General features: G+C 34.9%; 3 protein-coding genes across 4 annotated transcripts; 1 reads left to right on the forward strand and 2 right to left on the reverse strand.

Annotated features, from left to right (window-relative positions):
- Nucleotides 1–283: 283 nt before the first annotated feature.
- Nucleotides 284–3,067, reverse strand: LOC130713862 (amino acid permease 3-like). The gene is made up of 6 exons (XM_057563685.1): nucleotides 2,910–3,067; nucleotides 1,893–2,126; nucleotides 1,690–1,783; nucleotides 1,355–1,569; nucleotides 1,121–1,260; nucleotides 284–1,037 (listed from the first exon to the last, which is right to left on the reverse strand). The coding sequence occupies exons 1-6, from the start codon at nucleotides 2,989–2,991 to the stop codon at nucleotides 393–395; spliced, it is 1,410 nt and encodes a 469-aa protein (XP_057419668.1). The 5' UTR covers nucleotides 2,992–3,067; the 3' UTR covers nucleotides 284–392.
- Nucleotides 3,068–4,657: 1,590 nt separating this feature from the next.
- Nucleotides 4,658–6,588, forward strand: LOC130747093 (uncharacterized). The gene is made up of 2 exons (XM_057599928.1): nucleotides 4,658–4,862; nucleotides 5,795–6,588. Exons 1-2 carry the CDS (start codon nucleotides 4,658–4,660, stop codon nucleotides 6,586–6,588), a joined length of 999 nt encoding a protein of 332 aa, XP_057455911.1.
- An 8,693-nt stretch (nucleotides 6,589–15,281) lies between these two features.
- Nucleotides 15,282–18,539, reverse strand: LOC130732068 (amino acid permease 2-like). 2 transcript variants are annotated; one of them, XM_057584193.1, is made up of 7 exons: nucleotides 18,402–18,539; nucleotides 17,657–17,772; nucleotides 16,883–17,116; nucleotides 16,642–16,735; nucleotides 16,333–16,547; nucleotides 16,089–16,228; nucleotides 15,282–15,986 (listed from the first exon to the last, which is right to left on the reverse strand). In XM_057584193.1, the coding sequence occupies exons 2-7, from the start codon at nucleotides 17,736–17,738 to the stop codon at nucleotides 15,342–15,344; spliced, it is 1,410 nt and encodes a 469-aa protein (XP_057440176.1). In that variant the 5' UTR covers nucleotides 17,739–17,772; nucleotides 18,402–18,539; the 3' UTR covers nucleotides 15,282–15,341. The 2 variants fall into 2 exon arrangements, with proteins under 2 accessions (XP_057440176.1, XP_057440175.1); XM_057584192.1 differs by lacking the exon at nucleotides 18,402–18,539 and having other exon boundaries at nucleotides 17,657–17,792.
- Nucleotides 18,540–27,163: the final 8,624 nt, after the last annotated feature.

Raw genomic sequence — 27,163 nt, forward strand, 5'->3', positions numbered from 1 at the left:
TAGGTTGTTTGCCCATTGTCAATCCAACATAATATGAAAGTTGACGGCTTAGAAACTGTAAGTTTCGTTCGTATTGTGCGGTCACTCATCCCGAAGTTATGGATCAGACAATTGACTGTAAAGACCAATAACGAAACACACGACTCTTTGATGGAATGCATTGAGTATTGTCCATCATGTGCGGCATAATCCACCAAAAAGATTGGTTTGTTGGGGTTTCGTCTCAAAAAGAATTCGCAATAGGAGATAACATAACTGCCTACAGAATAGATATTTACTTACATGTATTTTTGAAAATTATCTTAAGGATAATATAACTGCGTTGCCCAATAGATAATGATTACACAACACACAAACATCACTGCCTACAGAAGATGTTGTATGTATGGAGCTTAAAAGTTTGTGACGAAAGGTTTGTAAACCTTTAAGTCAAGCGCTACACTGGCCACTGAGCCAATAGCAGACATAACTGACACTACAAGGCAAACTACACTTATAATTTGCAGACCAATCCATGCCCTACTCCATTTTGGGATCTTCTTCTGCTTTATATACATCTCCACTGGGAAATAAACAGTCAAAGGCCAAAAATTCAGTGATCCAAGGATCCCCAAAACGTCATTGAAGAATGGAATCAACATTGCTATGAAAGTGGTTGAGATAACAAACAGTGTTCTCCAAACCAATCTAAACAAGTTTAGATTATAAGGAGCAAAACCAGGAATTGGAATCTTGTATTCCTTGTTAACTGATGGCCACCTTTTTACTGCCTCTTTCTCAATAAATGCAAAGAGGGGTTGGACATACACTTGGTACGCTCCAAACATGTGAACTAGGATTGTTGCATTAGCAATGTCTATAAGCCAATATGCGTTAGAGTAGCCAAATCCAGTGAGGAGATTCCCAGGTGCTGCGTCTCCAAAAGCAGCATAGCCAAAGCACCCACAAAGCATGTAAAATACTGTGATAACACTAATGCTTAACTTTGTGGCCTTCTTCATTGTTTTCACTTCAGATGGTGGGTTTTTTATGGTGTCCTGTGTAGTCAGAATTTATTATATGTTAATTATTTTCAATGATAAAATTGTCTTACTTTTAAGAGAAGAAAAATAAAAGGTACCTGAATTTCAATGAGAATTTGAGAGAACGAATAGGCGAAGGCTATGCAACCAAAAGATTGGAAAATCCCCCACACTTTTTCAATTTTTGTCACAGTTCTAATGGTAACTCCTGTGAGACTACCCTTGATGGTACCATTCTCTGTTCAAGAACCAATTAAGACAAGAATATCAGCAATGAAAAATAACGAAGAAGTTTTTTTATTATCATACACAATTTAAAATAGGGATGTGACCTGAAATTTTAGCAATTCCCAGGAAGAGACCAATAAAGGAATAAGTGAAAGACATGATTGCTGCAACAATTGAGAGCCACCATGTTTGAGGAAAATCTGGAATTTGAGATAAGAAAATTTGGCTTACTCCAAAACCGATCATGTATGGGTTGCTATCTATGGGACATGGGTTTTTTCCGCCTGAAGAATGGAGACAGTTAGTCCTTGTTATTGCCCTGTCATGCAAAAACCGGTTATATCAATAATGTATAGTAGTTATCAAACACTTATTTCTAAATAAAATCAGTTTCTAAATTTTAATATCTCAAAAATATCAGAAGGAACCATTAACTCACATCATACTAATGGCACCTGCGATTGTGTATCCTATTGCAGCGCCGTAAAGACTCGAGTACTGGACTATCCCACAAATCTTAGCACTGGTAGTACCTGCAAAATACATTCTTTACAATCAATCAATCTGAACCATTTAATATAAGAATCCATGTTGGTGCTACTCGATCATCGTATATTAATGTGTGTGTATATGTATAGTTACCAAGAATGTTCTGAACTGCATCCATGAAAGAATAGTTTCTTTTTCCGGAAATGGGGTCTCCTAAACGATAACATTCAGCTAGAAGCAATGAAGTGTACCAAGTAATGCTGCTGAAGATGATCAGCGCTACAGGACCAGCAACCCAACCCATTTGAGCTATTGCCCATGCTAAAGACAGCACCCCAGATCCTACAACAGCGGTTACTATGTGGGAGCTTGTAGTCCAAACGGTTCCTGCCAGAAATTAACACATCAACTATGAACATCGATCTCCATGGAAATGATTCTTTCATGTTTGGAAAATAACATTAAAATCAAGTAAACTAGAAGCTTATCCCGGTAGCTTTGAAACATGCACTTAGTGTGTGTTTGAGAATGTGCTAGGCAACCACGTAATTGATTTTGGGAAGAATTGATTTTCACATGTTTGGATATTTTCTATGATAATCAATTATGGGTTCAAAATTAATTATAGATAACGCACCTAGTGGTAACGTATGAGGTGAGTAAAATTAATTCTCAAAAAGTAAAATCAGTTTCGAATGTTTCTTAACTCAAATGGCCTTCAATTGGTGTAAGCATCTGTATATTGATTATGAAATACATTTTCATTTTGATCATTACACACCTAAAATCAATTCTAATCAAAGTTATTCAAACGAAATTCTCTTAAAGTAATCACTTTTATGATAAATGTATCCAAACATAAATCACTTTTAATAATCAGTTATGCCACAATCAATTCTATCATAATTCTACAGGTTTGTATTAACTTCTCTATCGTCATTATTAATTATGAGACTTATAATGAATTCCAAATTGATTTTAAATTTAGAACCAAATATCCAAACATGCAATTACATGATTTGGCCATTTATGAATTGGTGATGACAAAAATTGGCACAAACTTATTTTATGTGACAGAAACGTGTGGAGGTTTAATATGAGAGAGAGATCTATTCTCCTAAGAGACAAAATTATTAATGTAAAATTTGTACAACATGAATTAATTTGTACCTGTTCGTTTAGGACGGCCATCATCATCATAGAATTTGGAGTCGGGCAGTGAAGAGAAACCATCTATGGAGTCCTTCACCATCTCAAATGCGTTTAAGGTTGGTTCTGAAAGAGTTTTCAATCATCAATTGAACAGGAGACAGGAAATGTAGTATAATCGAGAATACTTATAGGGATGAGTCCCTGTAATAGAATTATCACACATCAACAAAATAGTCACCTAAGCTTAGGTGGACACAAATTTAACACCTAAGTTTGTGTTTTGTATGGTTGTTTGGTCCAATGTCAAAGTACTTTCAACTCAGACCAACATTGAGGCTATATTCACTTTTGTTCCTAGAAAACAATGAGGCTATATTCACTTTTGTTCCTAGAAAATCGGGTGCCGAGGTAGATTCAGGTTAAAATGGAATGAAAGTAAAAACAAATAAGCACTAAAATTGAGCAGAATCAATGAAAAACCACGTAACTCATTAACTAAAAATGATCAATTAAACAAATAATGTAGGGTAGTAAGAGGGTCACGTCTCCTCTCGTCTCTTTTTACTAATTAATTAATCAATTAATTTTCATATGTTAAATGACAATCAACATAGTAGTACTTTAAATATTAATTATTTTCATTGATGGCATAATTAACATAAGGAATCTATATACTTTAGAAAAGAGGAAGGTTGTGAGCCCCACCTCCATGATTTGGCACTCCAATAATGGCTCTCACCCACCTCCCCGCTTTACTTGACAAGTGTCACCGTCTTATTGTTTTGGACTAATATAGTATAAGCCCATTTTGATTTCAGTTTTTTTATGGAGGCCCATTATTCAAAGTCATTCAAGTTTTTGAAACTGAATTTTCATTATGTTTTTAAAACGGATATTTTTTTGTATAAACCATTTATTAGGAGCAAAAAATTCCATTATAGGTTTTTAAAACATTCCTTATTTAAAATCTCCAACAATTTTGTGGTTATGGATTTTTAAAAGAAATGGAGGAATTAATTCAATTAGCTCTATTTTTAACAATTTTTTCGTTTTTTTTAATTTGAAATAAATCAAGCAAAGATCAAAATTTGAAAAAAAATGTATTAATTCAGATTTTTTTATAAAATATAAAAACCACGAAAATTGGTGTTTAATTAAGGAAAAAAAGTCAGGCCATTCATTAAAAAGGTTTAACTCAAATTGCAAAAAAATAGTGTTAATTTTGCTTAAAAAAAGTCAAGAATTAAAATGGTGTTAATTTTGTTGAGGAAGTCACGGTTGAATTTCATTCAAGCATTAACACCATGTTAATGTTGTTTGCAAAACAAGTCAAACCTAATGAACTTAGTGTTATTTACCATCAAAGTTGCACGACGATTTTAACATATTAATTAATTTCCTATTTAACTGTATTAAGACCATGTTAATTGTATATCCTATTTTCCTATAATAGGAAATTATGATGAGTAATTCACGTGCAGCCTTCAAATTTGGTCCATATTAATTAATTTTTATACAGAACATTGAGCTGAAATCTCACATATGCAGAATTTGATTCCAAGTTTGTGTAAAACAAAAAATCAACAATATGGGTTCCTAGGAAAAGAGGCCTTTCTCTTGGTCGATTGCAATTTATTGCTCCTGGAATGGGAGAAAATTACTATATGCGGGTTTTATTAACTAGGCAAAAAGATTGTGACAGTTTTAAAAGCATAAGAACTGTTAAGGGTGTTGTTTATCCCACATTCTGCGATGCATGCGAAGCGATGGGATTAATGGAGGATGACCGGGAGTATGTTGATGGAATTTCAATTGCAAGTGAACTTGGTTCCGGATCTCAGCTAAGGAAATTATTTACTAGAATGCTGATGACAAACTTGATTTCCAGGCCACAAGAAGTTTGGAGAAAGTCTTGGACTCTTTTAAGTGATGGGATTTTATATGACAGAAGAAAAGCACTCAACATTCCAGGTATTTCATCAAATTAATTTTTTGGACACAATTAGTAATATTTACTTTTTTCTCCCTTATGAATTAGTATGCGTTTATTTTTTCACATGTATAATTGTCCATGGCTATTACTATTTATTTCCATATGTTAATTGAACCCAACAGTATTTACCGTATTTTAGAAAGTACGCCACAACCTAAGAGATTGGACAACTACCATATCATAATTATATACCATATCTATTTTCTAATTTTTATAGAGATATTTTGTTCTTATACTCAAATTAACCTATAATTAGTTTTCCCAATAGAAAAAAACAAAGATTCACCTACAAATCTCACTGTTATTTGTTGCAGGTTAAAAAAAAATCAGAAAAAATCTATATCAGAGCTTCTATTGTCTAAATAAATGTGTCAAGTTTTTTTTTTAAAGTTTTATACCTGAGTATCACGTTAAAAATAATACAATTTTTTTAAAAAATATTCCAAATTTGACATTATCAAAATATGACGAGTCTTATTAGAAGGAAAAATTTAAGTTGTGTAAATGCATTTTCTTTCTCAAAAAGAAAAAATTAAAACTCAATATTTCTCATTTAACTTAATTTTCTTATTTAATTTATTTTCCTTATTTCATTTAATTTCCTTCAGATCTTCGTATAGAGGATGAAGAATTACATAACTTATGTATGATTGAGATTGAAAAAATATTGCAAGGCAATGAAAGGTCACTCAAGGAATTTCCATGTTTACCATACCCTAAATTTTCAGAAATTCATAATTTTGAAGATAGATTCGTTGCAGATGAGTTGAAATATAATAGGGCTGAAATGGTAAAGATTCATGATGAATTGGTCAGTTCTCTTACTTCAGAGCAAGAGATTTTTATAAGAATGTTTTGGATGATGTTTTGTCTGATAACAGTTGATTCTTTTTTCTATATGGTTTTGGAGGAACTGGAAAAACATTTGTTTGGAATATATTATATGCTGCTTTGCGTTCAAGGGGCCTTATCGTCTTAAATGTCGCATCTCGCGGAATTGCATCTCTATTGTTACCTGGAGATAGAACTGTTCATTCAAGGTTTTCTATTCCTATTTCAATAAATGAGATATCAACCTGTAATCTTCGTCAAGGTTCCCCAAAAGCTCAATTATTGAAAAAAGTAAGCCTAATTATTTGGGATGAGACACCTATGTTAAACAAACATTGCTTTGAAGCTTTAGACAGATCTCTAAATGACATTATGAAGACTCAGTCTACCCATGGTTATGACATTCCATTCGGAGGTAAAGTTGTGGTACTGGGAGACGACTTTAGACAAATACTTCCAGTTATTTCTAAAGGAAGCCGTTCTGAAATTGTCGGTTCAGCTATCAATTCTTCATATCTGTGGAAGCATTGCAAGGTAATGAAGTTGACTGTTAATATGAGATTGCAAAATGCTACATCAACTTCTACAGCAGCAGAAATAAAAAAGTTTGCAGATTGGTTGCTTCAAGTGGGAGATGGTACAGTTAAAACGATTGATGAGGAAGAAACACTTATTGAGATTCCTCCAGATCTTCTTATTGAACAGTGTAAGGAACCGTTGCTTGAATTAGTTAATTTTGCATATCCAAAACTTGCACATAATTTGCAAAAAAGTTCATTCTTTCAAGAAAGAGCGATCCTTGCACCAACACTTGAAAGTTTAGAGGAAATCAACAACTTTACGTTAGCAATGATTTCTGGTGATGAAACATAATATTTGAGCTGTGATACTCCGTGCAAGTCAGGCAAAGATTCAGGTGACAATGCGGAATGATTTACATCTGAATTCTTAAATGATTTCAAATGCTCTGAAATACCAAACCATGCAATTAAATTGAAAGTTGGTGTCCCTATCATGCTCATTCGAAACATAGACCAAGCTGTAGGGTTGTGTAATAGCACTCGAATGATAGTCAACGCATTGACTAAATATATAATTGTTGCTACTGTTTTAAATGGAAACAAGATGGGTGAAACAACATTTATTCCAAGGATGGGCTTTACTCCATCTAATTCTGACATTCCATTCAAATTTCAGCGCAGACAATTCTCTGTTACTTTATGTTTTGTGATGACTATAAATAAAAGTCAGGGACAATCTTTATCTCATGTTAGACTGTATTTGCCAAGGCATGTCTTTACTCACGGGCAGCTATATGTTGCACTTTCTAGAGTTAAATCTAGAAAAATGTTGAAGATGCTCATCATTGATGACGAAGGAGTTGTATCTAACACTACACGCAACGTAGTGTATCAAGAAGTCTTCGATAATATTTGACATGTAAGTGCTGATTTATCTTACAATTAATTTGAATTTAAATTTTAGAAATAGGAAAACTGATATGATTATTCTCTTTATTGTTGGTAGCATAAAAATATAACAAGCAACTTGAAATTATACACTGTTTATATTTGTATTGGTTACTGATTTTTACACTTATAATTTGTTTTTTTCCTTTCTAGGTTCTATAGCTCAAATATGCTTATTGACAGCAAGCTCGATTATGAAGTTTATATCATTAATCATGGACTACAATTTTGAATAAGGGTTCATGTTACTGTCATTGTTATGTTTATCTTATTTTAATTTCAATGTAATGTATTACTTAAAAAGTTGTTTTTTATTACTATTCAAGTGTTGACATAGTTAGGTATCTACAACCTCATCAAATTAATCTATTTACTGTGCTATATTCATCTACATGTTTGTAACATATGTTCGGTTTCATATCTTTTATACTTATTGAAAAGAGTCTAAACTAAGTTAAAACACATTACTACTGATTCATCTTTACAATAAATTTAATCGCCGTGCAACGCACGGGTAAAAAACACTAGTACTAATGAAATTATTTACGTTGGAAAGTCAATCATCATATTACCCAATAACTCTCATTTATGCCAATGATTTCCGTTGAATTCTTGTTAAAGTGTCTTGTATTATTTCCTTTAATTGGCTAATACTCCCTCTGATCCTATTTATAAGCATGAAAGAGAAGAAAAATCTTGGTCCTTTTTATAAGAACCAAATGAAAGTTTGAGCTATATTAATTAATTTTTTCCAATGATGCCCTTATTAATTCTAACTTGTAAAATGTGTCTCATTAATTATTCTCTCTCTTTTCCACTTTCCAACACTAATAACAAAGGGTAATTTTGGAAGTTCATTTTAATTTAAGACAAATTTAATGCATTTTATCTAGTTTAACTACATTTCTTAAACTATATGAATTTTTTTTTTGTTGCTTATAAATAGGACCGGACGGAGTACCATTTAATGGCATAAATGGTAGTATTCATCTATTCCTTCTACTCCCTCCATTCCAATTTGTTTGTTGTTTTAGCATTTGCACACAGTTTAAGAGCTAATCATTAGATTAATATTTTCACCAACATACCCCTATTTATTTTCATTCATGTCAATCATTCCTTCCTCATTTTCCACACTACTAATTTCACATCTTTACTAATACAATGTTAATTTTTTTGACAGAACCAATACATTGCTAAGTGTGGGAGAATTGATTTGTTTATGTTCTCTGAATAATCACATCAAGTATAGCCTTTTCAATTTCCTGTGCATTCTTTTATTCTATTTTTTAAAACTCTCAGTTTTTCCACTGAGAATTCGTACTCTCCCCTAAATATGTCAAAATTTACAAACTTCCAATTTTATCAACTATACATGCTTCCCTCGCACCAAAAAACTATTTATGCTTCCCATCAAAATTTTACCTAAATTTGAACCACTAATCATCTTTCCACAGTACTTAAATTTTCCCTCTTAATCTAAGTTTTAGATTTCCTCCTTTGAATGTTTTTGTTTCCCCCTTATATTTGCTTATAAATGTTTTGTTTCATGCTAATATTGCTTGTAGTAAGAAAAATGGCAGCAACAAAAGTTTATCTTTTCCATTGAAAATAAAAGAGTGTGTAAATTCAAAATTTGAGTTACTACTATAAGAGAGAAACTTGACCAGAATAATGGTTTACATTTTTGTAAATAGGGATAGTAATCAATAGAGATAGTGGGGATAGTTAGTTTAAGTGGTAGGTTGGTTTATTAAGAAACTTTGAATTAATTATTCAACAAGGGTATAGAGGGAAGAAAATGGGAAAAAATGCATTGAATATATAAAACAACAACCATTTTGGAATTTCTAGCAAAAGCTAAAACAACAAACAAATTGGAACAGAGGGAGTATTATATAAAAGAATGGTACGAAGATGGAAAGAGAGAAAAACATAGGTCTCAACTTTCTTCCCCTTTTTTTATATACTTTCTTCTTGGCAGTATTTTATGAAGGCTTCATACGGTTTGTCTCGAATGAACGGGTTAGATCGTAGTTGTGTAAGCCATTGGGAGCAAAACCTTAAGTTAGCTGCATAATTCCACTGCTGATCCAGTTTTGGTAGCAATTAGTATTCGCTGAATAAATTTAGTTAGACATATTGGGTTTGGACGTCATCTGTTGTGTTTGAAAAAATACAAACTATGTTTTAAAATGATGTAAGTTTGAGATCATGATTTATTTTCATTCTATACCAGATTTAATCAAAATTTAGTCTTCGTGTGGCATAGTTCACATGTTGTGTTGTTTCTTGAAAAAAAAAAAATCTCTTTGCTCTTCCATGTTGCTTCCCCTTGAATTTCGCCTCCTATATCTCTTTGTTCTGTTATTGTGTTTCTTATCTTCCCCTTTAATGTGAAAGATTGTTTGCAGATAAAATACCTTGGTGAGGATGGTGAGAATGTTCCTGTGGCTGGAGCTGTAGCTGTTTTCTCTCCTTGGGACCTTTTGGTTAGTTAGTATTTTGATTTTAAAAACAAAACTTCTACAGGACAAATGGCATTGATTAATGTGCATATGTTATGAAGTATCACCCCAATATATCTTTCATCCGAATTTGTCTGTGTATCCAATCGAATATGTGTGTGTGTGTGCATAGAGATTAAATCTTTAAATAATATAGTCCTCTATATGACATTGTTTCTTTGTCTTTGCTATTGTTTCTTGCCCCCTTCTTTATTTTGGTTGATGTTTTCTCTTTAGTTTCCTAGTTTTCTTGTCTATTTTTCTTTAAAAAAAAATGAATGTTACCAAGAGAGCACCATGGCATAATTGAGTATTTGAGTTACCAACTCATGCTGATTTTGATTTCCTTTTTGCTTATTCTTCAAGGTGGGCAAAGCACATTAGAAAGCTGTCAAGTATTACAGGTAAGGTTTCTTAATTTCCATCCATTGCTCTGTTTTCATTAGTAGAAACAACTCTGTTGTGGACATCAAGGGGCTTGTGTAATACTCCCTCCGTTCCTAAATATAAGACATATTCCAAAAAATTGCGCTTATTAAGGAAGCACTTAATGTGACTAATTATTGTATTGATTTTTAAAAAAAGCATAAATTCTTCCTTATTTAACCTTTGTTATGCACTCACCATTGATATCTCAAAAGTCATATTTAGTTGGATTAGTAGTAATTAATGGTAGGTGGTAACTTTGGAATTGAAAACATATAATTAATGTGGAGGGTAAAAATGGAAGAGTACAAAACCTTTTGTTAGATTATTGTAACTAGGTCTTATATTTAGGAACTTCAAAATTTTGAAACTAGGTCTTATATATAGGAACAGAGGGAGTACATTTTATTGTATAATGTGCTTTACTAAGTCCATGCAGAGAAGCTTAAGTTATAGTAATTTTCATTTCTACTTTGATTGAATATTATCAATGTTACATATTTTTAACCTATTACATAATTCTTTTCAATTCATGTAGGTTCTGCATCATAAACAATTAAATTCCACAAGGCATAATTATATTGAACTTAAATGGCATGTTCGTTTTGGAATATAATATTCATACTTCAAAGTTAGGACTTATTACTATGTACTGAAGCTATGAAATTAGTCAGTTAACTGCTTAAAATAGAGAGGGAAATTAGCGACGGAGTTTGTCCCTCTCTACCATTGATAAATTAGAGAGGGAATGAATATTAAAATGATAGCTAGTTAGCGACGGAAGTGTCCGTCGCAAACAGCGACAGACTGCTACGTTCTGTCTTCAATAGCGATGGAACGTTCCGTCGCAAATAGCGACGGCTAGTTATTTTCCGTCGTAAATAGCGACGGAAACTTCCATCGAAAATAGCGACGGATTCATGGGGTAATCCTGTAACCGATTTAGCGACGAAAATATATACGTTAGCGACGACCAGTTTCCGTCGCTATTAGCGACGGATTTAATTTTCCGTCGTTAATTTTTTAGCGACGCCACTTATCACGACGGATGACGTTCCCTCGCTAAATAGCTTTTTTTTAGTGTCCATGAGTCTAATTCTTTAGTTGATTATTAAGTCATGTTATTTTTATTTAATGAGTTGGTGGCTTTTCAATAATGCGACTAACTCTCTAAGGTTCTAAAGAAGTAGTTAAAAAAAATCACTTTAAGTGAGTAGATAACTCATAACATCTTTTTTTAATACGCCACGAATATGGATGTTTTTGTTTATGTATACAATAATGGATATGTTTGGCTAACTTAATCCTTATATCACTAGATTAAAAACTCTTTAAAAGTGTTAGATAAATAAACTTATTTCAGTAGCTTAAGATTTTTTTAATAAGTTGCATGAGGTATTTTATAGCTTAAAGGTTATTGAATTTATTCTCATTTTTATCCTTAATATTTTTTAATGTTTGTGTTGAAATAATTACTTTTTAATACAAAATTTTAAAAAATATTTTGTCAATTTAGACAAATATATGATTGTTTAAATTAAAATATAAATTTATTTGTTTTATTCTATTTAGTTTAATAAAAAAATAAAAAATTGATATTATACTTTTTAATGATAAATAATTTGAAATAAATTAAAATGGTATCATAGAAGCATTGATGTGTAAAATAAAATAATGTTAAACATAAAAATAACTATGCTCTTTTATTTTACAATTTCATCTTGTTTAACAACTTATTTAACAGATAGTTTTTCAGCTTTCAGTTAGCTTGTTAGTTAACGTCATCGTTGAAAGTTGCTTGGTATTATAGAAAAGGAGAGATTAAAAATGAAATGAACATGGGAGAGAAAAATATTTTTTCTACTAAAAAGTTTCTAGTTACCATAAACTCCACTTTCCGAGAGGTTAAGACTTCTAATATACACCATTTGGTCACATATATAAGCAAAAACGACATCTTAGGTTCATTCATTTAATAAATGTATATAACCATTAATAATGACTAGATACATTCATTAAATGAATAGACCTAAAATATTTTTTTTGCTTATATATGTGACCGGATGATGTAGCTATTTAAAAAAAAAAGAGAATTCTAATATATTATAGGAGCCCATATATTATGTAATTAGTTTGTCCCCTTCATATATGCATATTATATAAATATTCCAGAGTCAGTTAGATTCAGCTGAATCTGAAGATGAATATGAAATCTAATGGAACTCTGAAAACCAAATATTATGATCAATGAACATTCATACTAACACCACAAACACATAGAGAGTAGAAATTCACAAAGTTTTCAAAATAGAAGAGAAGAGTAGCAAGGAACGGTACCTGTGTGTGTGTGTGAAATCCAAAACCAGGTTGCTCTGTTCTGTTCAGTTCCAGTGAGTCCCTTACAACCGATTGCACTTTACTCCTTCTCCTTCTTATACCAGCTCACAAGTCTTCGGTCCATTTTGGATCCGATCTATAGACACAAGATTTTTAACGGAGAGAAGATAATTTTGTTAAGGGTGTGTTTGGTTCAAACAAGGAAATAAGAGATTTTAATGGACAGAATGAAAAGAGAATGGAGGGATGTGATTTTGAATCATGTCATGTTTGGTTAAAAGAATAACAGGGGAGATGATAGATTTTAAAACATATTTATATTTAATTTATTGTCTTGCGTTTTTTGAGAAATTGAAGATAAGGAATCACATTTTTGTCCAATAAACTATTTCACTTTCATTTCCCTCCCATTTGGAGGGGTATGAAATTGAGTTATGAGGGGTTTTGGGTGACCCCTAATTTTAGACCACTTTTTTTAACCTGCTATAACAGGTCAACACATTTTTTTTTAAAGAATTTTAATATATGACAAATTTTTAATGATATTTTTTCTTAAAAAAAATAATGTGTTGACCTGCTATACCCGATCAAAGTAGGTGGTGTAAAATTACACCATCTAAAAATGGTGCATATTAGATTCTCCCGGGGTTTTGTATCTCTCCATTCATCTCCTCCACCTCCTAAAAATTGAACTAAATAACTTTTTTAAATAAAATATCCGCTTCCTTCCATTACACTCCAACAAAATATTGTGCAATTGTATTGCTTCAGTACTCTTATAAAAAAAGAGAGTTTAGTCGAACCGGATTGGTTTGGATATAGAGTGATAAAATGTTCGAACCAATCAAACAGGTTCGGTTTGGGTTGGTTCGGATTTCATGATTTTTTACTTCTAAATCCGAACCAAACCAACCCGATATCAATCGGATTGGTTCGGTTTGGATGGTCGGATTTGAAATAAAAAAATATTATATGGTAATATGCACGAAAATTATTCTAAAAACGTGAAAAATTATTAATAATATAGAAAAATCCAACATTTTTAAAGAACGGAACATTCGATAATGAAATAATCCATATAATTTAAATAAAACTAACATCCCTAATACAAATATAAATATGCAATGTAATGGGTTGAAATTGTTTGAGCTTAATGTAAAAAAATTCTCAATTCATTGGGTTGGTTCGGATTGATCGGTTTTTCAATCCCTAAATCTGATACCCGAACCGATAGTGATCAGATTCAGTAAAAAAAATCCGAACCGAACCAATGATTCAATCCAACCCACCATAATGTGTTCGTTTCAGATTGGTTTAATTGAATTCGCGGATCGGACTATACCCGCTTACACTTCTACGCTTGCGTCTATTGTGAATTTGGGTTTAAAACACATCATGTGCTTTACTTGAAAATTTGGCTTACGAAAATTATGGGCTCATGGTACCGATCCCTTGCAGTAAGACTATGTACAATGGTTGAATGAATCCATTCAACACTCTACTTTTTCACTTTTTACACTCAACATCGTCTTCTCTCTCTTCCACCTAATAATTCAACACACATTCAACTTTTACTCAATACAATGGTTTTGTTTAATAAAATTCAACACCCTACCCCACCACTTTTATTTCATATTCTTTACTTTCGTTTATGTTTTTGTGATTATATATTAATAAAAATTATCAATTTAAATTAAGTTAAAATAATTTAGAGTTAATTTTTTTTTTCTTTCTAGTTTAGTAATTTTATATTCTTAATTAATTTTTTATTGCAAGTAAAAAAAGACTACATATAGGGATAGTCATTATTAAAACAAGTAAAATTAAAAAAAAAACTTAAAATGCAATATAATACACTAATTAAAACAAGTGAAATTACAAAAAAAACTTCAAATGCAATACAATACACTAAGCAAACAAATTTATTTAAAAGGATTATTGTTGGGATCCATTTCACTAAAAATATGTTTAGAGCTACAAACAATAGTTTATTGGAGGCTAAATACAAAAACTAGAAGGGAAAATGTCGTTTTGTTTTCTATGTCCAAATCAAATGAACAAAGTCTCTATTTATAGACAAAAAAAATGATGAATTTTGGTAAAAAAAAAATTAAATAAAAAATTACTTTACTACGAAATAATTGACCCCAAATAATTATGATGAGATAAGAATCTGAAAATTACAACAACCAATGAGATTTTGCCATGTGTACTTAACGGGACCAAATCACTATTCATTTAACATTGAATAACCCTTTCAACATCCCCATTGGAGCCATTCAACAATTGAATGAGTTTTTCAACACCCATTCAACTACCCCATTGCATGTAGTCTAATGCATCGTAGTCTCCGCCATAATTAATGGAAAACAAAAACTAACAATTAAATTATTATTTACATATTTTATATGTGTATTATGAACTTGGTCACGAAATTAACCATTCATTTCTATTCAAAATTTATCCTTACCTTTTTTTTTTTATCTTTTATAGTATATCAATTGGTTTATGAAAAGTTTGAGAGTTGATGCACACTTCATTTCATTTGGTCATTTGTATACAAAATACAAATGACTTCAAACTCAATACATGTTTTTAAATCTTTTTGCAATGCCACAAAATCAATTATGGAGTACAATTTAGGTGTCATAATTCATTCTGAAGAAAAATAAGCTGATTTAAACATACTCTCTAATTTTTTTTAGGGAAATGGAAGGAAGAAAGAGATTTGTAATCACATCCAAGTCCCAAAATTTGTTTCTGCCGAATAGGAACATGCATTTTTGATAATTGTCTTAAGAATTATAACATAACAGCATTGCTCAATAGATAATGGATAGCGAAAACACAAACCACAAACATTACTGACCAGTTGTATGTACAGGGCTTAAAAGTTTGAGACAAAAGGTTTGTACTTCTTCAGGTCAAGAACTACACTAGCCACTGAGCCAACAACAGACACTGCTGACACTACAAGGCAAACTACACTTATAATTTGCAGAAAAATCCATCTCCTACTCCATTTTGGCATCTTCTTCTGTTTGATATACATCTCCACTGGGTAATAAACTGTTAAAGGCCAAAAATTCAGAGCTCCAAGGATCCCCATAACGTCATTGAAGAATGGAATCAACATTGCTATAAAAGTGGTTGAGATAACAAACATTGTTCTCCAAACCAATCTAAACAAGTTTAGATTATAAGGAGCACAACCAGGAATTGGAATCTTGTATTCCTTGTTAACTAATGGCCACCTTTTTACTACCTCTTTCTCAACAAATGCAAAGAGGGGTTGGGAATACACTTGGTATGCTCCAAACATGTGAACTACAATTGCTGCATTAGCAATGTCTATAAGCCAATATGATTTGGAGTAGCCAAATCCAGTTAGCAGATTACCAGGTGCTGTGTCTCCAAAAGCAGCATAGCCAAAGCACCCACAAAGCATGTAAAATGCTGTGATAACTCCAATGCTTATATGGGTGGCCTTCTTCATTGTTTTCACTTCAGATGGTGGGGTTTTAATGGTGTCCTGTGTGGTCAAAGTTTGTTATATGTTAATTAGTTTCTATGATAAAACTGCCTTTTGCTTTTCTTACTTTTGAAAAAAAGACAAATAAGAGGTATCAATAACCTGAATTTCCATGAGAATTTGAGAGAATGTATAGGCGAAGGATATGTCACCAAGAGCTTGGAACACTCCCCATGCTTTTTCAGCTTTTGTCACCATTCCAATACTAACTCCTGTGAGACTACCCTTGATGGTACCCGTTTCTGTTCAACAGTTAAAGATCCAATTAAACAAAAGAATGTTAGTATAAATAAATAGTTTTAATTAAGAAATAAGTTTTTATTATTATAAAAAGAAGGCATTTGACCTGCAACTTTAGCAATTCCCAGATAGAGACCAATTAAGGAATATGTGAAAGACATGATTGCTGCAACAATTGAGAGCCACCATGTTTGATGAAAATCTGGAATTTGAGAAAAGAAAACTTGGCTTACTCCAAAACTGATCATGTATGGGTTGCTTGAAATTGGACATGGGTTTTTTCCGCCTGAGGAATGGAGGCAGTCTGTCCTTGTTATTGCTCTGTCATCCAAAAACTGGTTAAATTAATGTATTAACACTTTTCAGTTTCTAAATTTTTATATTTCAAAAATATCAGAAGGAAGCATTAACTCACATCATGCTAATGGCAGCCGTAATTGTGTATCCTATTGCAGCGCCGTAAAGACTCGAGTACTGGACTATCCCACAAATCTGAGCGTAGCGAGTACCTGCAAAATACATTAACTCTAATGAATCAATCTGAACTATTTAATAAAAGAATCGAGGGCTAAGAATCTGCGGCAGATAGCTGAAGAGAGTACGACTGTAGAGAATCCTACTAATGTGTGTGTGTGTGTGTGTGTGAATATAATTACCAAGAATGTTCTGAACTGCATCCATGAAAGAATAGTTTCTTTTTCCGAAAATGGGGTCTCCATAACGATAACAGTCAGCTAGAAGTAATGAAGTGTACCAAGTGATGATGCTGAAGGAGATCATCACTACAGAACCAGCAACCCAGCCCATTTGAGCTATGGCCCAGGCTAAAGACAGCACCCCAGATCCTACAACGGCGGTTACTATGTGGGAGCTTGTAGTCCAAAGAGTTCCTACCACAAATTAACACACCACTATGAACATCTTCATGGAAATGATTCTTTCATTTTACTACATGTTTGGAAAATAACATTAAAATGGCATAAACTAGAAACTTATCCCAGTAGATTTTGGTACATGAAATCAAACATGCACTTAGTGTGTGTTTGGGAGTGTAGCGGGCAACCTAATAATTGATTTTGAAGCACAAAACATGGTAGAGAATTGGTTTTCACATGTTTAGATACTTTCTATCATAGTAAATTATAGGCTAAAATCAACTATAGAGAACACGAATTCTTAAACATTAATCTAAAGACACACTAACACACAAGTTTGTAACAACTTCTAGTTCCTTATAATCAAGTCTGATACTAAACTAATCAGAAAAGCTTCTCCCCAAATTTATTTTAAATTTAGAACCAACTGTAAAATATCCAAACATGGAATTACATGATAGACCCGTGTGGAGTTTTAAAATGAGAAAGATATATTCTCGTAAGAGGCAAATTAATTAATGTAAAAGTACCTATATAACATATATTAATTTGAACCTGTTCGTTTAAGATGGCCATCATCGTCGTGGGATTCGGAGTTCGGCTGTGAAGATAAACCATCTATGGAGTCCTTCACCATGTCAAAACCTTGAGGATGGCTCAGCAGGTTGGTTCTGAAAGAGTTTTCAATCATCAATTGTGAACCAAAGACACCAAAATGAAGTATAATCGAGAGAATATTGATAATGATGTGTAGAAGTTTGAATATAACTTGTAATTTCAAAACTTAAGTGTTACAAGAATGTTGTTATTTATATGTACAACAATAATCAATTTAAAAAAAAATAACAAATCTATCAACAAAATAAAATACATTCAAATTTAAAATTCAAACTACTACGAGAAATATGATAGATTTTGTAGGTAGTATAAGAAGAGAAAGAATGAAAAAGAGAGAAAATTACTAAAAAGAAACACTCAGTCTCTCCCTCTTTTCTCCTCAATTTGGGCTTGAACGACCCCAAACTCATGACAAATGAAGAATAATTGTATTCACTTCAATTCCACAGACCCAAAACAGAGTAACAGCAACTAGTTTCCATAATTTAACACCCCAATTCAACTTTTTTTCAGCTTTTCTTGTAAAAGTTTCTGCATATTCTTATAATGTTGGTTGCTCATTCATGTCTATTTTATATAAATATCCAGAACCAGCTGAATCAGAGACACACACAGTCACACAGAGTAGAAATCAGTACATGAATTTCACAAATAGAAGAGAATTAGTTGCATGCAACGGTACCTGAAATCCAAAACCAAGTTGCTCTGTTCTGTTCTGTTCTGTTTGCTCCTTGACCAGAACCGAATGAATGCATGCAGATGCAGTTCACTAGTTCTTATACCTACCTGCTACCTGCTGAAACAACCAGTGCCGCTTTATCAGTGAATTAGACGCAAGATTTGTAACTGGGAGTGTACAATAGAATAGAATACAAACCAATTAAATTTTGATTTGGTTTTTTAAATTGGCTATTTCTCTGGTACAGGAAAATTTTTATGGGTATTGTATATGAATGACATGTACCAATCGCGTATTTACACATGTAAATATTCTTTTGTTTATTAATTAAGGTTGTGAACTTATTGTTATTTTAAATCAACCCTATGAAATTATTAAAATTTCCATTTTAGTCCCCTTGTGAGGTGAAAATGTCTGACGCTTCGATTGAGAATCATTGGAAATCAAATTAGGGTTCTAGATACCGGGGAAAATTCTGAAGTTGTTATTGATTTCATCTTCTTCAAGAAAATTCCTAAATCCATGCTATGTGAAATGGCCTAAGCGAAAGTGGTGACGTGAACAAGGAGAACAAAGTGTCGCGAGTCCACGAGGAAGGCCAGGGTATAGGTCGGGAAAGAACAGTGCGAACGAATGGGATTGAAACGTGAAACACTGATAAAATTGATAGAAACGTCAAAGATTTCATCTTTCTGGGCGGAGTGACTATTTCTTCTGGGAGATTTGTTCACTACCACATTTGGTGGAGGCTACAACGTCTTATAAATTGATAATAAGTCCCACCTTATTCAAACCCAGCCATGGACAATAAGTCAATAACGATCCCAGAAAATGGTGGCAAGGATTTTGTTCATATGAATTCTGGTATACGAATTATGCTATGTCTTTTATTCTCACTAATATTCATATTGTTGTTGCCCTGCAATTTGTTACTACTTATTACTGCTTCTCCAAATTTTGATTTCTATTTGTGTTGTCTCCAAATTCTCACTACTCATTTGTGAGGTTGGAAGTTTTTTTTCTCTCCATAGAGATATCCAGAAACAAAACGGAGGGATTATTTGTGTTCTGTTTTGGGTGAAAGATTTTGGATTTGAATCGTTTTTAGTTGAAGGGGTTTTTGGATTTTGAGTTTATGGGTTCTCTTTTGGGGTGAGATTGAGAAAGAAGTAGAAGATTGAGAAAATGGAAATGAGGTGAGATTGAGTGTTGTTCTATCCTAAGAACATTGAATGGGGGTAGAGTACCCAAAGTGTGAGGAGAGTGATACGAATGTGTTATGAAGAGAAGTTCTAACCGCTAGAGAGAGAGAATAACTGAATTTCAATCTGAATATTTTTTCAAATGAGTCAAGAGTCTCTTACAATTGGTAACCGTCCCCTATTTATAGGTGTGGAGTTGGCCTCGGGGAGAGAGGCCCAAGTCCCTGGCTGTAACACCCCGATTTCGGTAGCATCACTTTAGTAACCAAAAAGCAAGTAAAGCGGAAAAACGTGAATATTTTTTTTCGATTTATTTAAATAATAAACTTAACGACTTGTCGAAATAAAGACTCTTTAGCGAAAGATAAAACATAACTAATGTACAAAATATTTACAGCTCCCGCTGTAAGTAGAGAACCACGTCACGAGTAACCTCCAGTGACGGGAAGTAACCGAAAGTAGTGCCCGTGGGCAATATGTACAAACCAAGTGAAAGGTCAAGTGTTCGCAATACAGTCCTCCAAAATGAAAGTAAGTCAGTCCAAAACTGCCTGAATAAGACCTCCTAGTCCAACCAACTCTCTGTGATTTTCATAAAGAAAACCACACAAAAACTAACGGTCGGGAACCTACCCTGCCCCAAAATACGAACATGAAGACCAGAGCTATAACTCTACTCCTACCCTAATCCTGTCCAGAGGAGTACACCCCAGCACTCACAACTACATACTGGCGTGGTCATCGTCCGAATCAGAATCCAGGACGACTAGGTCAATGTCTGCAACCATCCCTCCTCTCGCTGCTGCAACAAGCTCCTGTGCTGGTCTCACGGTTCCAGAACCCGAACCAAGGTCAGCAGCAACGGCAACAGTAGGTGAGCTGGAGTCCGATGGAGTCCCTCCCACAGGCTCCTCCTCCGAGGGGTCCTCATCGTCAGAAGACGACGGTGGTGGTGGTACTCCTACACCGGGTCCGCAGTGCACGCCGGGTGGCAGGTTGAAGCTGACAGTATAACACCTCAGAACTCCCTCCATCAAGTGTCCCAGACTGTCGACACGATCTTCCATTATTCTCCCCGAGTAAGTCGCTCTGTGGCCAGCGGGGTCGACCACCCATGAGCCGGGGATTTCCTGATCAAGCATCTCAAACCTAGTCCCCCCCGAAGGGTGGACCATCGTGAACCAATCCGCCATGGACATCTGACAAAGGGTGTAGTCCGCCAAAACACAAGCAGAAGGCGCGAGGGTCTACTCCAAAGAATTACATAAGTAATACACCCAGTAGATAAAGTTTAAGGGATAGCTACTTAGGCCTAGAAGTATGTGATAGCATTATAAATTGTATATCTTCCAATGAATATGAATGACAATTAATGACAATTAACATGTGTCAAATAAGATTAACAAGTATCAATCACACTCGGCAACTAAGTCAGTATGCATGGTGCATGAATGAGATGACGAGGAACAAGATGCAATCCGGAAGGATGGACACCAACGAGTCAGTCCTATCACTGGCCAAAGTGGGACCATTTCTGCTCGGGAATCTCTTACACCAAACAAAATGTAGTCAGATTAGCAGTATACCCATAGGCCTGCCATTTCTGTCTGCTACTAAGAATCACCGTAGTGTTCTTATATGGAAATCCGGGTCTTAGGACCATTTTGGAATCCATCGAGGTCCGACTTCCCGCCGTGTATTAACCCCAGAAATGTGTGAATGAATGTAGCGTGATTAGCCAAACAACGTCTCCGACCTCACTCGTCACGTCGTCACGTGTTCTAACTAACTTATTGTCTCTAAAAAGAATACCCTAAGGTAAATGTCGATTCTGCGACAAAAGACAATTAAATATAAAAATTGTATTATCTCATGATGACTTCTCGAGTCATCTGACTCATCTAATTCCGATGGTCAAAAACTGCTCAACGAGCAAAGAGTAACAATGTACTTGGAAACTTATAGTTCCCTGACTTATCCTTTAGATAGTCGAATAAATAAACTGCTCATCGAGCAAAGAGTATAAAATACTCAGAAACTTATTAGTTTCCCGGCTTATCTTTTAGATAGCCAAACAACAAAATTGCTCATCGAGCAAAAGAGTATTAAAATACTCAGAAACTTATTAGTTTCTCTAAATCTTGGATTCGGCGACACTTCTCATTTTCCAAAGCTAGTATTCAAACCCTAAGCTTTCATCTGAGATTGTTATCGTTATTTAAAGGGTTCAGAGGTTGTTTAATGTCTTATGAATTTTCCTTGTGAAATGGTTTCCATTTAGTTTTATCTCTAATCTTATGAGTTTGAAAGATCCCATAATCTCAACTAACTCCCAGAGAAGTTCTTGATCCACTAAAATATTGTTAAGGGCCCGAACCTCGGTCCGTCCCGTCAAACTTTCCCAAAATCTCATGATAAGTTCTGGCATAACTGCCCGTTTATCCTCTCTGACGTGCAACAGATATATGTGTAATTTCAAAATCAAAGTAACACAATCCAACAGTCATGGCACATATATCAACACATCCTAGATTAACCATTTAGCACATAGCATGTAAATCAATATCAAAAACAAATCAAGCGATAAATGATTATCATTGTCAGCCGAAGCCTCAGAAAACATTTCCCAGTCAATCACAATCAAGTGCATAAACAGTAAATCAAGTCGAATTCGTCGACACCTAAAGCATTATCTAGTATTCAGTGAGTAGCTCTCACCTGTAGCTCCTCTAGTGTGATCCTAAAGCGTTCCTTCACAATCTCCTCCTTCCGCTCCTTGGAATTCCTCAAACTAACCTTAGAGTGAAAACCACAGAATTCAATCACAATCAGTCAGAACTCAGCAGACAACAATTACTAAAGTTACACGAAGCATCATAAACTCCGAAGTACAATAATCTAACGCGATAAGACAAGTTTTCGAAAAAAAGAATTTTTCCTCCCCCCTTGGAGGTGCTCTCGGCCACACACACTAATTGTGTGCGCCGATTTTTCTTCGATCAAACTTGGTTCCTAGGTTATCATTAGTCGTAACTAAGGCGAATTAAAGCTTGTAACACCCCGATTTCGGTGGCGTCACTTTAGTAACCAAAAAGAAAACAAAGCGGAAAAAAACGTGAATATTTTTTTTTTCGATATTTGTTTTAAGTAAATAAAAGACTTGTCGAACTAAAGACGTATCGACGAAAGATAAACATGACTAATATACAGATATATATACAACCCCCACAGTAAGTAGCATGCTACGTCACGAGTAATCTTCCAGTGACGGAAAGTAGTGTCTGTCGGCAAATATGTACAGAACAAAATATAAGGTCAGTATTCTGAATACAGTCCTCCAACGAAAGTAGGTCAGCCAAAAAACAGCCCGAAGACCTCCTAGTCCAACCAACTCCCTGTGACTCCCGTAAAGAGAACCACACAAAAAGCTAAAGGTCGGGGACCTACCCTGCCCCAAAATGAGAAAACTGAATATCAGAGCCACGACGCTACTCCTACCCTAATCCTGACTAGAGGAGCACAACACAACACTCCCAACTACGCATCACCAAGATCGTCGTCTGAATATGAATCCAAGACGACTAGGTCTATGACTGCATCGGTCCTCACAGATGGTCCTGCGGGTACTGTACCCGATCCCAAATCAACAGCAGCCGCAACGGTGGGTGAGCTAGAGTCAGATGAAGTCCCTCCTACAGGCAACTCCTCCGAAGGGTCCTCCTCGTCCTCAGGCGACGGTGGTGGTGGTACTACAACTCCAGGGCCACAGTGCACGCCCGGTGGTAGGTTGAAGCTGACGGTGTAGCGTCTCAAAACTCCATGCGTCAAGTTTCCCATTCTGTCGACGCGGTCCTCCATTATTCGCCCCGAATAGATAGCTCGGTGACCGGCGGGGTCGACCACCCATGAGCCCGGGGTATCCTGGTCCAACATCTCGAACCTAGTCCCCCCCGAAGGGACGACCATCTCGAACCAATCTGCCATCGACATCTGACAAAAAGGGCATACATAGCCCCCCATACACAGGTAGCACGCGCAAGGGTCAACTCAATGAATTACATAATAGTACATCCAATAGGTAAAGTTTAAGCAATAACTACATAGGCTTAAATATGAATGACAGCATTATAAATTGTATATCCTGTCAACGAAAATAAATAACATTTGCTGGCAATTAACATATCTCAAACAATGTTAACAAATATCAAATACACTCGACAACTAAATCAGCATGAATGGTGCATGTAATGCAATGCTAAGGAACAAGATGCAATCCGGAGGGATGGGCACCAACGAGTCAGCCCTAACACCAGCCACGGTGGGACCATTTCCGCTCGGGCGTCTCTTATACCAAACAAAATATAGTCATATCAGCAGTGAACCCGTAGGTCTGCCATTTCCGTCTGCTACTAAGAATCACCGCAGTGTTCTTATGTGGAAATCCGGGTCTTATGACCATATTGGAATCCACCGAGGTCCGGCATCCCACCGTGTATTAACCTCAAAATGAGTGCATGAATGCAAAGTGATTAGCCAAACAACGTCTCCGACCTCACTCGTCACGTCGTCACGTGTTCTAGCTAACTTACTGTCTCTAAAAAGAATACCCTAAGGTAAATGTCGATTCTGCGACAAAAGACAATTAATTATAAAAAGTATCTCATGATGATTTCTCGAATCATCCGACTCATCTCCATCCGATGGTCAAAAACTGCTCAACGAGCAAAAAGTACCAATGTACTTGGAAACTACCCGTTTCCCGGCTTATCTTTCAGATAGCCCAACAACAAAACTGCTCATCGAGTAAAAGAGCATCAACATACTCAGAAACTTATTAATTTTCCCGACTTATCTTTTAGATAGTCAAACAACAAAACTGCTCATCGAGCAAAGAGTATCAACATACTCGGAAACTTATTAGTTTCCTCAAAACTTGGACTCGGCGACACTTCTCATTTTCCAAAACTAATATTCAAGTCCTAAGCTCTTATTTGCGATTGTGATCATTATTTAAAGATTCAGAGGTTGTTTAATGTCTTATGAATTTTCCTTGTAAAATAGTTTCCATTTAGTTTTGTCTCTAATCTTATGAGTTTAAAAGATCCCATAATCCCAAGTAATTCCCAGAGAAGGTCTCGATCCATCAAAACAACAACAGGGCCCGAATCTCTGTTCGTCCCGTCAAACTTTCTCAAAATCTCACGATAAATTTGGCATAACTGCCCGTTATCGTCTCTCTGACGGACAGCAGATATATGTGTATTTGCATAATCAACGCAACACAATCCAACAGTCATGGCACATATATCAACACATCGTAGAATAACCATTTAGCACATAGCATGTGAATCAATATCAACACATCCTAGATTAACCATTTAGCACATAGCATGTGAATCAATCTCAAACAATTCAAGCAATAAATGATTATAAATTGTCAGCCGTAGCCTCAGAAAACATTTTTCCCAGTCAAACACAATCAAGTGCATAAACAATAAATCAAGTCGAATTCGTCGACACCTAAATCATTATCTAGTATTCAGTGAGTAGCCCTCACCTGTACGTTCTCCAGCTTGCTCCTCAAGTTCTCATTCACAACCTTCCTCTCCGACTCCACAGAGTTCCTCAAACGAACCTTAGAGAAATTTCACATAAATCAATCACAATGAGTCAGAAACTCAGCAAACAATAAGTACTAGGGTTACACAAAGCATTATAAACTCCGAAGTACGGTAATCTAACGCGTTAAGACAAGTTTTCGAAAAACAAAATTTTCCTCCCCCCTAGGAGTGCTCTCGGCCACACATCATAATTGTGTGCGCCGTTTTTTCTTCGATCAAACTTGGTTCCTAGGTTATCATTAGTCGTAACTAAGACGAATCTAAGCTCAGAAAAATTTTCGGATCGAAAACTGTTGCAGGGGCATTTTGGTCAATTTTTTCAGCTTAGAATTTCAAAATTGGAATTTCGAAAAAAAAATTGGATGGGGACGTTACCAACGACCTTTATGACAACTAATCCTACTAGCGCTAAGCTAAGTCGGGAGTTTTCAGCTTAAAGGATGAGACTTTGGCTCAAAATGGATTTTTCTAGCAGAAATGAATTCCGGCAGCATTTCGGCGACATTCGGCAAAATGTAATCCGCTAGAAGTACTCTTGGGTACGTAGGGAATATGTTTAGACACTAAAATCAAGCTATTTGGACAGTTTTACAAAAAGCTCAAAACTCTGAGCACAAAAAGACATAGAGTAAGACGACATAATTGACGATCAGAAGTGAGAGATAGTACCTATACCTCGATGTCTTCGAATAGCAACGAACGGTGCAGCAATCGGGCAAGAAACGGAAAAAATCACTTCCTCCTCCTCCTCCTTGGGTGCTGGCGGGTTTGGGGTTTGAATGGGTGAAGGTTTTGCAAAATTTTTCATTTTCTTGCTATTTATAGGTTTTGGAAAATTCGGAAAAATGAAAATTTCGCGATTCCGATTTTTCCTACGTATTCCTCGGAGAATTCTAAGATAGGTTCTGGCGACAGAATTAAAGAACTCAAAACAGGTTTCTTGGAATTAAATCAAACGATCCAAAATCGGTGTAAATCGATTTTACCCGAAAAACTACTTTTTGCAGTTGATGTCGGATGAGAAAACTTCGTTCTGAAGAAAGATTCAAAACATCGACAGAAATAGGTGTACGCGTCTGGAATCTTCGTTTGAAGCTCCGAATAGAAAAAGTCTTCATCGTCCGTTGATTTTAGGTTTCTTGGACTATCAGTGATTTAGTTTCGGCAAACTTCCGAGTATTGGAATTTGACCTTCGAACATTCCAGGGTTTCGTATCGAAACGCTTGTTATGGAAGAATTAAGAGAAGTTCTAACATTTCTCTGAAGATTTTTGGAATTAGTTTCCATCGTGTCTTTAAGTGTAAATTGGCTATTTACTAGCGTTCTTGCCCTAGGTTTAAGCGAATACTAATCGTGCTATAACTTTTATCGACTTTGATACAATCCTTAGCCTTTTCCTGAACTTTCTCCTTCATAAATTAATTCCATTCGATAAACTTGTTCAGGTTTTCCTTCACGTTACATCAACTAATCGTGAATAAGAATTTTATTCGGTTTATTCTAAACTCGAAACTTTGGGTCTCACAAAGCTCGGAAAAATTATCGGATCGAAAACTGTCGCAGGGGTATTTTGGTCAGTGTTTTTAGCTCGGAATTTCAAAATTGGAATTTCGAAAAACAAATTTGATGGGGACGTCACCAACGACGTTTATGACAACTAATCCTACTGACGCTAAGCTCAGAAATGAAAATGGGTTTCTCGAGCAGAATTGAAACTCGGCGGCAATTCGGCGAGATTCGACAAAATGTAATCCGCTAAACATGCTCTTGGGCATGCAGGGAATAAGTTTAGACAGAGAAATCGAGTTATTTGGACAGTTTTACGAAAAGCTCAAAATTTTGAGCACAGAAAGACATAGAGAAAAACGACAGAATTGACGATCAGAAGTAAGAAATAGCATCTATACCTCGAGGTCTTCGAGTAGCAACGAACGGTGCAGC

Source organism: Lotus japonicus, chromosome 1 (assembly GCF_012489685.1).
Source record: "Lotus japonicus ecotype B-129 chromosome 1, LjGifu_v1.2".
Lineage (NCBI taxonomy): Eukaryota > Viridiplantae > Streptophyta > Magnoliopsida > Fabales > Fabaceae > Lotus > Lotus japonicus.

Coding starts and splice junctions, on each gene's coding strand:
- LOC130747093 (XM_057599928.1), top strand. CDS start 4,658: ATGGGATTAATGGAGGATGACCGGGAGTATGTTGATGGAATTTCAATT. Junction 4,863..5,794: donor AAAAGCACTCAACATTCCAG/GTATTTCATCAA, acceptor ATGGTTTTGGAG/GAACTGGAAAAACATTTGTT.
- LOC130732068 (XM_057584192.1), bottom strand. CDS start 17,792: ATGATTGAAAACTCTTTCAGAACCAACCTGCTGAGCCATCCTCAAGGT. Junction 17,117..17,656: donor TGGCCATCTTAAACGAACAG/GTTCAAATTAAT, acceptor AATTTGTGGTAG/GAACTCTTTGGACTACAAGC. Junction 16,736..16,882: donor TGCAGTTCAGAACATTCTTG/GTAATTATATTC, acceptor TGTATTTTGCAG/GTACTCGCTACGCTCAGATT.
- LOC130713862 (XM_057563685.1), bottom strand. CDS start 2,991: ATGGTGAAGGACTCCATAGATGGTTTCTCTTCACTGCCCGACTCCAAA. Junction 1,784..1,892: donor TGCAGTTCAGAACATTCTTG/GTAACTATACAT, acceptor TGTATTTTGCAG/GTACTACCAGTGCTAAGATT. Junction 1,038..1,120: donor AAATTCTCATTGAAATTCAG/GTACCTTTTATT, acceptor CTGACTACACAG/GACACCATAAAAAACCCACC.